This window comes from Anolis sagrei, chromosome 4, assembly GCF_037176765.1.
Source record: "Anolis sagrei isolate rAnoSag1 chromosome 4, rAnoSag1.mat, whole genome shotgun sequence".
Classification (NCBI taxonomy): domain Eukaryota; kingdom Metazoa; phylum Chordata; class Lepidosauria; order Squamata; family Dactyloidae; genus Anolis; species Anolis sagrei.
Genome location: NC_090024.1, coordinates 129,654,806 through 129,668,154, shown reverse-complemented (window position 1 = coordinate 129,668,154; position 13,349 = coordinate 129,654,806). Strand labels below are relative to the sequence as shown.

Genomic DNA, 13,349 nt, shown 5'->3' with positions numbered 1-13,349 from the left:
GATTAACAAAACTCATAAACCACTGGACGAATTCACACCAAATTTGGACACAATACACCTATCAGGCCAACAAGTGACCATCATAAAAACATTGAAAAACACAGAAGAGACTTTAAAAGCCAAAAAACAAAAAATACATTACAACGCAGGTGCAAAACTAGCAAACAAATATACACACACAAATATATATACAAACACAAAACACATATACACAGACTGGGCCACAGCAACGCGTGGCAGGGGACAGATACTAATTCATACACTGGGAGGCAAAAACCCACAAAACAGCGAGCCGTGAAAAGTGAACCGCGAAAAGCGAACTGCGAAGTAGTGAGGGAACACTATATAAAATACACAGACAAACATTTACTGATAATAAATCATTAGGAAATTTATTTAAAACCATTATTTGGTATACAAATGTTACTGTTTATTAAAGGCAAAAAACAATTTGCATACTTACTTCTCCATAAAGAAGAATTAAGTTTTTGGCTAATATGGCAGGACATATACCTTCAATATTTTTTCATGCTGTTTGCAGCCTCAAGTGTCATAATATATTCTGTTGGCTCTTTTCCTCCCCTCCTGAATTGGGGGATCACAATAGGGTGTTTCTGGGGTCCACATTTTCAGGTTTGAGGGGCCATGTGCCTGAAATGTATCCAGATCTACCTCCCATCAGGATTTCATAGAATTGCAGAGTCAGAAGGGATCACCAACCTCATTCTGCCAGGAAGAGAAACTCAATCCAAGCCCTCCTGACAGATGGTCATCCAGTCTCTGCTTAAAACTCTCCAGAGAACATTCCACCGGATGTCATGAAGGCGTATTCTACTTTCGAACAGCTCTAACAGTCTTAATGTTTAGGTATAATCTCTTTTATGTGAATCCATTGCTACATGTCTTGGTTTCTGGGGCAGCAGAAAACAAGTTTGTCTCCTCAATGTGGCATTTTTTCAAATATTTAAATATAGTCATAATGTAATATAGTCATAAACAATCCATATCCTGTCTTCCTCCCCAAAATAAATAGGTGGCCTTAACCCTTCCCTCCCTGCAGAACAGTGGTTCTCAACTTGTGGGTCCCGAAATGTTTTGGCCTTCAACTCCCAGAAATCTGAACAGTTGGTAAGCTGGCTGGGATTTCTGGGAGTTGTAAGCCAAAATACCTGGGGACTGAAAAGGTAGCCATTAAGCAATATCAGCATTTGCAAGGCTTGAAAACAAAGTAAGCTGATTTTTGTTTTTTTATGAAGTACATTTACTGCACACCACAGCTAACAGATTCATGATCCTAAAGCAGTCACTAGATGGCACACTGTTACCAAATGTTTGTGACTCCCAACATCCTGGGACGTGATCCACAGTTTAAGACAGTGGTTCTCAACCTTCCTAATGCCGCGACCCCTTAATAGAGATCCTCATGTTGTGGTGACCCTCAACCATAAAATTATTTTTGTCACTACTTCATAACTGTAATTTTGCTTTATAATGTAAATAGCTGATATGCAGGATGTATTTTCATTCACTGGACCAAATTGGGCACAAATTCCCAATTCGCCCAAATTTGAATACTGGTAGTGTTGGGGAGGATTTATTTTGTCATTTTGGAGTTGCAGTTCGTGGGATTTATAATTCACCTACAATCAAAGAGCATTTTGAACTTCACCAACAATGAAATTGAACTAAACTTGGCACACAGAACTCCTGTGACCAACAGAAAATACTGGAAGGGTTTGGTGGGCATTGACCTTGTGTTTCAGAGTTGTAGTTCACCAACTTCCAGAGAGCACTGTGGACTCAAACAATGATGGATCTGGACCAAACTTGGCACCAATACTCAATATGCCCAAATGTGAACACTGGTGGAATTTGGGGAAAATAGACATTTGGGAGTTATAGTTGCTGGGATTTATAGTTCACCTATAATCAAAGAGCATTCTGAATCCCACCAAGGATCAAAATGGGCCAAACTTCCCATACAGAACCCCCCATGACGAACAGAAAATACTGTTTTTTCTGGTGGTCTCTGGCATCCCCTGGTGATCCCCCCCCCCCAGAGGTCCCGACCTCCAGGTTGAGAAACAATGATCTAGAGCCCCCTGCTGTACTTAATGCTTCATTTGTAGTCCCTGTTATTGCACTACACCATCTCACCTTTTATATTCCATTTAGCAACTTAATCAGAAAGATGTGGCAACAACAGTTATCTGAATATCCTATGCAAGTTTATTTAAATGCACGTGATGTTCCTTTTTCAGGTTTGTTACAGCACATTGCCTGCAATACATTATTATGACATTGAGACAAATACAAGGTTTGTTTTTTGTGTCACCTTTATGATAAATATTGTTTGAAAATCTTGACAAAATCAAACCAGTCCTTTTCAGTACAGCAGTTATGTGCCAATTTGTACTTTTTATCTTCTGCTCTTTGAAGACTTCAAACTACCGATTGTAGGAGTTCAAATGGGTCTCAGTTTTGTCTTCTCCAAAGAAAACCATTATCTGCAGTTCACCATATTGCTCTCTGTACTCCAGAGAGCTGGGCATGGTCAGCCAGGTGACGGAAGACAATTCGGCTGAGCCTCCATCTCCATACCACACCTCGTGGACGGGATGTCAGGACACACCTGTTGCGTATCCTCACAGGGCAGCTGTCACGGGGCAAAGCAGCAATCTCTTTACTGGCCACTTCCTGAGGAGAAACATTAAAATGACAATTTCATACCATCAAGATCTCAATTTTTTAAAAAAGGTAAAAAAAATATATGTCTATTTGGGGGCCTGGGCTGGCTTCACATTAATCACAAAAAAGAAGGCGGAGGAAGAGGAGAATGTTGTATGATAATAATAATAATAACTTTATTTTTATACCCCGCCAACCATCTCCCCTAGGGGACTCGGGGCGGCTTACAAGGGACACGCCCAAGATTACAATTAAAACACACATGTAAAACGCTTTAACCAATTAAAACATCAGATAAAATAAATAACAACACAATAGAAAGCAATGTAAAAAAAATACGGCTGAAAGAAACATAGCTGAGGTACAAAATTAATGAGTGCAATACATTTTTACAGGAGCGTAGGAAAGTGCAACAATATGGTAAACTGGGCAGGAAATACTCTCAAGCACATGTTGAGGTACAAATACAAGGTTTGCCACTGTAAAGTGTGGTCCGGTGTAAAGTGTGCAACTTCAAGTAGGGACAAGAAAGTTACTGGTGAGTTGCTTAGTCAAAAGCGCACTGGAACATCCAGGTTTTTAGTTGACTACGAAAAGAGGACAAGGTGGGAGCCTTTCTGATCTCCCTAGGGAGGGAGTACCAGAGCAGGGGGGCCACCACTGAGAAGGCTCTCTCCCTGGTCCCCAACAACTGTGCATGTGACAGCAAGGGGAGAGAGAGCAGTGCCTCCCCAGAAGATATCAAGGTATACACTGGTTCGTAGGGGGAGATGCGATCGTGCAGATAAGCAGGTCCCAAACCGTTTAGGGCTTTATAGGTGATGACCTGCACCTTGAATTGGGACCAGAAACTTATTGGAAGCCAGTGGAGCTATTTAAACAGGAGGGTTGACAGCTCTCTGTAACCAGCTCCCGTGAGTAGTCTGGCTGATCTCTGGACCAACTGTAGTTTCCGGGCTGTTTTCGAGGGCAACCCTATGTAGAGTGCATTGCAGTAATCCAACCTGGAGGTGACTAGGGCATGGACCACCATGGCCAGATCAGATTTCACGAGGTACGGGCTCAGCTGGCGCACAAGCTTTAACTGTGCAAAGGCCCTCCCAGCCACCGCCGACACCTGAGCATCAAGTGTCAAAGCAGAGTACATGATTGATGGCTCAGATTTTTAGGTGGACATAGTGATAGTAATAATGATAATAATTATTGTTGTTGCTATTGCTATTGTTATAAAAAAGCAGACAAGTCAATTCTCTGGCGAGATATAAAAGTTGAAGCAGATATCAACCAGCATGAAAACTAACGTTTTGAACATGCATATCTTTTACTCTCAAATTTGTTAATTCTCTTTCTCTTCTCAAGATAGATTTTGCCCTTCTTAAATTGAAAATATGAAAGGGTTCTAACCCACATCCATAACAGCATAACTATATCTCGGCTTTTGCAATGTAACCACCTCTGCTTTCAATCATTGTAATGCTCATCATAGTTAATACCTTCTAGTGTTCTTTCTTGTGTGGGCAGTGAAGACAATATATATACTGCCAGGTTTTCAGTGGGTTTTATTTATCTGTTAATTATGCTATCTTTTGTTTGTTTTTTTGTCTTATTTTTCTATCTTGTATTTTGTGTTATTGTTATAAACCACCTTGAGGGCATTTATGGAGGCGTTGCTCGAAGGCAGTATGAAAATGTCTTTATAAATAAACAATTAAAAACAATCTCAAAGGCCCCATCTGTACTTACCACTAAATGCTGTTTGAAGCTAGGCAGAGGTGGTGTTTAATTGGTATTTCAGTTTAGATGCGCTTCCAACCCTCTTTTATTGACAGGGTCCCCTTGCCCACATATTTTGAGCAAACTACTATGAAACAGCATGCACTTTCACAATAAAAGATAAAATAAGATTTGATTTTTCTATATAGGAGAGGAGATGCTGACATAGAATCACAGCCCAAAGCCTCAAGGCATGAGGGAGTCATTGAAATGTTGAATTGAAGGAAAGACACTATACCAGTGCTTTCAGCAAATAGTAAGGTCCACTCTAAGAAATGTTTGCAAAGACACAGCACAAGAGGGCAAAATCCTCAGAGATCTGAAAGGTTTTAATAGTCATCAATTTAATGCCGTACCAAGTGCTTCATGCTGCCTTCTTCTTACACCTAATTGGATCCTTTTGGAAAGATATTATACTAGGTAAAAGTAAAGGTTGTCCCCTGACATTAAGTCCAGTCGTGTCCGACTCTGGGGGTTGGTGCTCATCTCCATTTCTAAGCTGAAGAGCCGGTGTTGTTCGTAGTCACCTCCAAGGTCACGTGGCTGGCATGACTGCATGGAGTGCCGTTGCCTTCCCGCCGGAGCGAGACCAACTGAACAACTCACATTTGCATGTTTTTGAACTGCTAGGTTGGCTGAAGCTGGGGCTGACAGCAGAAGCTTGCGCTGCTCCCTGAATTCGAACCTGCGACCTTTTGGTCAACAAGCTCAGTAGTTTAACCCACTGCGCCACCGTGGGCTCCATTATACTGACTGATATACTGGAAATGCAAGTACACACATTTTAGAAAAATGCTTTCAGTCAATGTTGGGAACAATTTTACGTTGATCTATCTATTCTTTGCTCATTGGGGGTGAGAAGGGTGGGGTAAAAGTAACTGAAATAAATAAAAAATAAATTTTCTCTGCAGACAAAAATAGCAACCACTTTGGTGTCACCTTTCGTACCATTACTAATGGTGTAGCTGCTCAGGTCTTTTAAACCGTGGGAAATCAATCAATGGACATAACTGAATTGCCGCAGAAAATTACACCTGCCAACACACATTTTGCTGCCTCAAATGTTAGCACTGTTTCTAGGTATATTTGAACTCCTGATTCCAAAAATACATCAGTTATCCCTTATCAGCTCTGGTTTCTGAGATACAGAACATATGCCATACACCAGTCTTTAATAATAATAATAATAATAATAATAATAATCTTTATTTATACCCTGTCACCATCTCACTGAAGGGACTCAGGGCGGCTAACATGAAGCCAAGCCCAAACGAAATTACAATAAAGCAGAAACATATATATATATATATATATATATATATATATATATATATATTCACATAAAATACTTAGTAATAACATAGTAAAATAAAAATAACAAAATCATAATAAAACAAATGATAAAATGGTAATAGAATTAGACAAAGAGAGCGAGGCCCATGACTAAAAGTGAATAGAAATTGATAAAAACCATAGGTGAGGTTGGTAGAGTGCTGGTAGGTATGATTTAAGAGGGGGTTCAGACGGGATAATAGTGGAATAAAATTTCAACTGAGAGATAAGGTGCAGAACATCAGGAAGACAAGTTGGACTTGGGATGGGGCATGGCATGGAAATTGTTAGTTCAGTCCCCAAAGGCGCACCTGGAAAACCCAGGTTTTAAAACTTTTTCTAAAGGCTGTCAGGATAGGTGCCTGTCTAATCTCCGTGGGGAGTGCTTTCCAGAGCCAGGGGGGCCACCGCGGAGAAGGCCCTCTCCCTCGTCCCCACAAGACGCACCTGTGACAGAGGCGGGAGTGAGAGGAGGGCTTCCCCGAAGATCGAAGAGATCGCACAGGTTCGTAGGAGGAAATGTGATCACGAAGGTAGGCGGGTTGCAAACCATTCAGGGCTTTGTAGGGGATAACCTGCACCTTGAATTGGGACCAGAAAATAAACGGCAGCCAATGGAGCTCCTTAAACAGGGGGTTAGACCGCTCCCTGTATTTTGCTCCAGTTAGGAGTCTGGCTGCCAAAGTTTCCAGGCCGACTTCAAGGGCAGCCCCACGTAGAGCACATTGGAATAGTCCAATGTAGAGGTAACTAAGGCACCCATGAGAAATCATGATAACTGTATCTAAGAAACTAAAGCTGATGTGTTCTATCTAATTGCAGTTCTCTGAATCAGCATCTCAAATAACTCCAGGAACAGAGCTAAATAATGTGTTAGACACCAATTTTTTTTTTGTTGGACTGTGTTATTAATGGAATAAAGAGATTTAATAATACTTAGAAAAGGTTTCTTGCAAGATGTAATAAACTGTTATACTTGGGGTGTGGGGGGTGGACGGACTATAAGCTCTATTGCCAATATCCAGAATACACTAAGCAGAGGAATTTCCTTTTTACCTGTAGTTCTTTAGGCAAAATTTTGTTTTTTCGAAGGGCATTCAGCCGTAGTCTCTGGTCTGCATACTCAAAGGCCATTCTTCTCCTCTTGACATCACGGAGCATCCTCCAGTCCACGTAATAACTCCTTACTTGACCGAAGCCTGGCATGCAAGATATCTATCATAACAAAACGTAATCACAATGAAAGACGCTGGCGGGCTGGACCTCCATTAATACAATGCTCATTCCTTTTTTGACAGTATTTTTTATTCAAGAAAGCAAATCTACGAACATAAACATATACAGAGAAACAAATTAAACAAAGCAAAAAGGTTGTTGTTTTTGGACTGTATGGTTATGTTCCAGAAGCATTCTCTCCTGATGTTTCGCCCACATCTATTGAAGGCATCCTCTGAGGATGTGAGGTCTGTTGGAAACTAGGAAAATGGGGTTTATATATCTTTGGAATGTCCAGGGTGGGAGAAAGAACTCTTGCCTGTTGGAGTGTGGAGGAGGCTCCTTCTTTAGAAGCTTTTAAATAGAGGCTGGATGGCCATCTGTCAGGGGTGATTTGAATGCAATATTCCTGCTTCTTGGCAGGGGGTTGGACTGGATGGCCCATGAGGTCTCGTCCAACTCTTTGATTCTATGATTCTAGGTGTGAATGTTGAAATTGGCCACCTACCTCCAACAATTGGCTTCCATAGATGCAGGCAAAATGTCAGGAGAGAATGCTTCTGGAACATGGCCATACAGCCCGAAAAACTTACAACAACCCAATGATTCCAGCCATGAAAGCCTTCAACAATACATAAAGACAATATCAGTGGATGTTCTCTGAATGCTCCTGTAAACAATCTGGCTGCCATATTTTGGACTAATTGATGATGATGATGATGATGAAACTTTATTTATAGCCCGCCCTATCTCCCCAAAGGGACTCTGGGCGGCTCACAACAAAATAGACAATGGCAAACATTCAATGCCGACAGTAGTATATAAGCAAATCAATAAACAAATCAAGAACTACTCAATAAACTATAAACCAACATAAATTAACAAGACACAACACAATTCACAGAATTACTAACATTAAATCCTTAAAATATCATTTAAAGTCTCTAAAAGCGCTATTGGATAACGCTTTTAATTAGGAGACTCAAATTGATATATGTTTTTATTGATATTGATTGTTTTACTTGGTTTTATATTTAAATTAACTGTTTTTAATTGTATTTTATGTCTTTGATAGTGACTGTAAACTGCCCTGAGTCGCCTGCGGGCTGAGAGGGGCGGTACATAAATGTAGTAAGTAAGTAAATAAATAAAATTAGGCTAAAATTGTTCGGTGAGAGATGAAAAACAGCAGGTTACCATGGTGGCTGCTAGCAGCTAGGTTAGGTGCTAATAGATGGACTTAATCCTCCTAATTGGAGTTTCTGAACTTTGTACAGACATAACCCAATGTAAAGCACATTGCAGAATGTAATCTTAATAGTATTTCTTGTATTTTAATTGTATGTAAACTTTATATCCACATACTATTTTTTTTAATTTTTGTGTTTGTTTTAATTTTTTATTAGATTGTGTGGTTGTTATTGCCCTACAGGAGAAAAATAGGATATAAATAAAGTTAATAATAACACTATCTAACATGATTTTTGTTCCTGGGTTATAAATGCCATTTCCTGATTGGTTCTCTCATGAAAACATGGGAAAAGTTTATTAAACTCTAAAAACTTTTATTTCTGCGGGACATCCTCCAGCACATTTTGCTCTAGTTTTTCAATGAATATCTCATCAAGTCTCAACCAATTCAACATAGTTTGTGGCAGACACAAAAATGAAATTTGTGGAGTAGAACATGTACTTGCAAAGTAAGTGCCACAAAATTGCAAAGTAAGTGCCACAAAACAAGAAATAATGCTTTCAAACCAGAAAGTTTTTTTTCAATTTTGTAACATAGTTCAATAATCTAAATGATGATGATGATGATAATAATAATCTAAAGCCCCTGATGGAGCAGTGGGTTAAAGCCCTGTGTTGGCAGGACTGAAGACCGACAGGTCGCAGTTGAATCCGGAGAGAGCGCGGATGAGCTCCCTCTATCAGCTCCAGCTCCTCATGTGGAGATATGAGAGAAGCCTCCCACAAGGATGGTAAAAACATCAAAAAAACATCCGGGCAACCTCCTTGCAGACGGCCAATTCTCTCACACCAGAAGCGACTTGCAGTTTCTCAAGTCTCTTCTGACACGACAAAAAAAAAATTCTAAAGCAATCATCCTCACCACTATAACCCCCCTAACACACACTACACATACAACCATAAAAGGTAATCCATCAGCCTTCCAGGCAGGCCCTATATCCCAGGATCTGATCCTAGGTTTTCTGCTTTAAACAGGATTATATGAGTCCCCACTGCCAGATAATCTGGGATAAACAGAAAATCTGGGATCAATAATAAACAAACTATGGGCCCTTCCAGACAGGCCCTATATCCCAGGATCCTATTCCAGGTTTTCTGCTTTAAACTGGATTATATCAGTCCCTACTGCCAGATAATGTAGGATAAACAGAAAATCGGCTCAATAATCAACAAACTATGGGCCCTTCCAGACAGGCCCTATATCCCAGGATTTGATCCCAGGTTTTCTGCTTTAAACTGGATTATATGAGTCCCTACTGCCAGATAATGTAGGATAAACAGAAAATCTGGGATCAATAATCAACAAACTATGGGCCCTTCCAGATAGGCCCTATATTCCAGGATCTGATCCCAGGTTTTCTGTTTATCCCAGATTATCTGGCAGTGGAGACTCATATAATCCAGTTTAAAGTGGAAAATTTGGGATCCGATCTTGGGATGTAGGGCCTGTCTGGAATGGCCCACTCTCTGCTAGATGGTTTCAGCTTCTCAAATTTCCCATTCACTGTATAGTCACCCTTTTACTTTTAATAGCAGTTAACTGGCGCAATGGGTTAAACCGCTGAGCTGCTGAACTTGCTGACTGAGAGGTCGCCGGTTCAAATCCAGGGAGCAGGGTGAGCTCCCGCTGTTAGCGCCAGCTTCTGTCAACCTAGCAGTTCGAAAACATGCAAGTGTGAGTAGGTCATTAGGTACTGTTTCTTCGGGAAGTTAACAGTGCTCCATGCAGTCATGCCGGCCACATGACCTTGGAGGTGTCTAAGGACAACGCCGGCTCTTCGGCCTAGAAATGGAGATGAGCACCAACCCAGTGTCAGACACGACTGGATTTAGTGTCAAGGGAAAACTTTTACCTAACTTTTTAATAGCCTTATTTACTAAGAGGGTAATTTGGGATAGAAGGCCACACACTCCAAGGAAGTGTCTCCGACCAATCTACTCCCTTCCTGCACAAAACAGAGATGGGGTGCCTTTGTCTTCAAAGAGAGGGGCAAATGATTCGGCTGCTGATCAAAGACAAAATGCCAAACAGCACTCTCCCCCACGAGCAGAATGGCACAATCCAGCAGTCGAGGCAACTAAAGCAAGGGAGGAGGGGTCGGACGGTACCAAGTAAGGATGCGCGGGGGGAGGAGGAGAGGAAAGAAGTCCCCGTTCACCTGCTGATGCGCCTGCCGCACCACCGACAAAACTGCTGCGGCTGCCATCTTTGCGTCCCACAATGCTGTGCGTCGACGGAGCGATACTGAGCAACTGGGCATGCGCCGGAAAAAAGCAGTGAAGGGAAAGATGAGAGTGCGCATGCGTAAAGGAGGGTTGCTGCTCCTGAGATAGGAAGATTGTTTGGAGACTGGGGTTGCTTGTATAATCAATAGTCTAGCTCTGTGTGATCAATTCGAGAAACTCAAATTTGTACAGGCCTGCCAGACATTCACGGTGTATGCACACTGTAGAATTAATGAGGTTCGATTATATGAGTCTCCACTGCCATATAATCTGGGATAAAATAATCTGGATTTTATATGGCAGTGTAGAAGGGGCCTTTGGTCCCACTTAGCTATACAGGGCTCAACGCTATGGTTTTACAAGATCTATAGCCTCTCTGCCAGATAACCAAATCGATCGTCTATACTATCTGCTTTGAACTGGATTATGTGAGTCTACAGTGCAATATAATCCAGTTCAAAGTAGATACAACAGCAAAACAACAGGGAGTAAACAATCAGGCACATCAAATCACTCTCAACAAAAGATTCCCCCAGGCACTTCCAAGCCATTAAATGCTAATCAAGGTGGTCAGTTGAAACATTCACACCTAGCTCCAGCAGACAAGAGTCCTTTGTCCCACCCTGGTTATTCCACAGATATATAAACCCATTTTCCTACTACCAACAGACCTCACTACCTCTGAGGATGCTTGCCATAGATGCAGGCGAAACGTCAGGAGAAAATGCCTCTAGAACATGGCCATATAGCCCAGAAAAACCTACAAAAAACCTACAACAACCCAGTGATTCCGGCCATGAAAGCCTTTGACAATACATCAAAGTAGATAATCTGGGTTTTATATAGCAATGTAGATGGGGCTTTTGGTCCCTTCCACTCAGCCACACAACACAGGGCCCTTCCACACAGCAATATAACCCAGAATATCAAGGCAGAAAATCTTACAATATCTGCTTTGAACTGGGTTATCTGAGTCCACACTGCCATATAATCCAGTTCAAAGCAGATATTGTGGGATTTTCTGTCTTGATATTCTGGTTATACGGCTGTGTGGAAGAGCCCCCAGAATATCAAGGCAGATAATCCATAATGTGTGCTTTGAACTGGGTTATCTTGAGTCCACACTGCCATATAATCTAGTTCAGTGTGGATTTTATACAACTGTGTGGAAGGGGCCTTTGTCGTTCTTTGTATGTCTGCACAATGTCACATTCAGTTCATAGACCTACCCAGATTTCCCAACAATTCTTACTATTTCTTGTTTAATTCTCAATTGTTTTAGGGGTTTCATGGTAAGAGACGTTTGAAAGGGATTTATTGTCACTTCTTCTGAGCACCGCTAACAAGTGTTAACTACAGTGCCACTACCCTTCTACACTGCCATATAAAATCTAGATTATCTGCTTTGAACTGGATTATCATAGAATCATAGAATCAAAGAGTTGGAAGAGACCTCATGGGCCATCCAGTCCAACCCCCTGCCAAGAAGCAGGAATATTGCATTCAAATCACCCCTGACAGATGGCCATCCAGCCTCTGCTTAAAAGCTTCCAAAGAAGGAGCCTCCACCACACTCCGGGGCAGAGAGTTCCACTGCTGAACGGCTCTCACAGTCAGGAAGTTCTTCCTAATGTTCAGATGGAATCTCCTCTCTTGTAGTTTGAAGCCATTGTTTCGCGTCCTAGTCTCCAAGGAAGCAGAAAACAAGCTTGCTCCCTCCTCCCTGTGGCTTCCTCTCACATATTTATACATGGCTATCATATCCCCTCTCAGCCTTCTCTTCTTCAGGCTAAACATGCCCAGTTCCCTAAGCCGCTCCTCATAGGGCTTGTTCTCCAGACCCTTGATCGTTTTAGTCGCCCTCCTCTGGACACATTCCAGCTTGTCAATATCTCTCTTGAATTGTGGTGCCCAGAATTGGACACAATATTCCAGATGTGGTCTAACCAAAGCAGACTAGAGGAGTAGCATTACTTCCCTAGATCTAGACACTATGCTCCTATTGATGCAGGCCAAAATCCCATTGGCTTTTTTTGCCACCACATCACATTGTTGGCTCATGTTTAACTTGTTGTCCACGAGGACTCCAAGATCTTTTTCACACGTACTGCTCTCGAGCCAGGCGTCCCCCATTCTGTATCTTTGCATTTCATTTTTTCTGCCAAAGTGGAGTATCTTGCTTTTGTCACTGTTGAACTTCATTTTGTTAGTTTTGACCCATCTCTCTAATCTGTCAAGATCGTTTTGAATTCTGCTCCTGTCCTCTGGACTATTGGCTATCCCTCCCAATTTGGTGTCGTCTGCAAACTTGATGATCATGCCTTCTAGCCTTATATAGCAACGTAGACACATATAATCCAGTTCAAAGCAGATAATGTGGATTATCTGCTTTGATAATCTAGATTATATAGCAGAGTAGAAGGGGCCTGAGCGATCATCCACCATTGTCATCTCCCATTGATGCTGCTGTCCAGTAAGTATATTGCACATTTAATCTGGTTCCTCAACAAAAGATTGTCTGACATTGGAGACCCTACCAGCAACACTTCTGCTGTCGGCATAATCTATTTCCTCACAGAAGTACACAATCCTACCACCTCAAAAGGCAGTGCCATGGTTAGTTCATATTGAGTCATAAACCACAGCTCCTCATATCATTATCATTATTCAAACTGCTATCTATCAATTTGTTTTCAAAATTCCACTCAAAACAGGCATAATAATTATTGAGGCTACATTTAATGTGGTGAAATGCTCTGCAAATTTGCTGCCCTTGCTTATTACTAAATAATCCAATACTTTTAAAAAAAGTACTGTATTTTCCAGAATATAAGACGACTGGACGTATAAGACGACCCCCATTT

The 13,349-nt window shown here is 41.4% G+C and overlaps 1 protein-coding gene across 1 annotated transcript; it reads right to left on the bottom strand.

Moving 5' to 3' along the window:
• Positions 1-2,206: 2,206 nt before the first annotated feature.
• MRPS14 (mitochondrial ribosomal protein S14) lies at positions 2,207-10,520 on the bottom strand. The gene is made up of 3 exons (XM_060774404.2): positions 10,419-10,520; positions 6,850-7,008; positions 2,207-2,697 (listed from the first exon to the last, which is right to left on the bottom strand). Exons 1-3 carry the CDS (start codon positions 10,518-10,520, stop codon positions 2,515-2,517), a joined length of 444 nt encoding a protein of 147 aa, XP_060630387.2. The 3' UTR covers positions 2,207-2,514.
• Positions 10,521-13,349: the final 2,829 nt, after the last annotated feature.

Excerpts from the sequence above, each read along its gene's own strand:
- MRPS14 (XM_060774404.2), bottom strand. The coding sequence starts at position 10,520 with ATGCCCAGTTGCTCAGTATCGCTCCGTCGACGCACAGCATTGTGGGAC. Across the intron at positions 7,009-10,418 it reads TGCGGCAGGCGCATCAGCAG|ATATCTTGCATGCCAGGCTT; the intron begins GTGAACGGGGAC and ends TTGTTATGATAG. Across the intron at positions 2,698-6,849 it reads TTTTGCCTAAAGAACTACAG|GAAGTGGCCAGTAAAGAGAT; the intron begins GTAAAAAGGAAA and ends GTTTCTCCTCAG.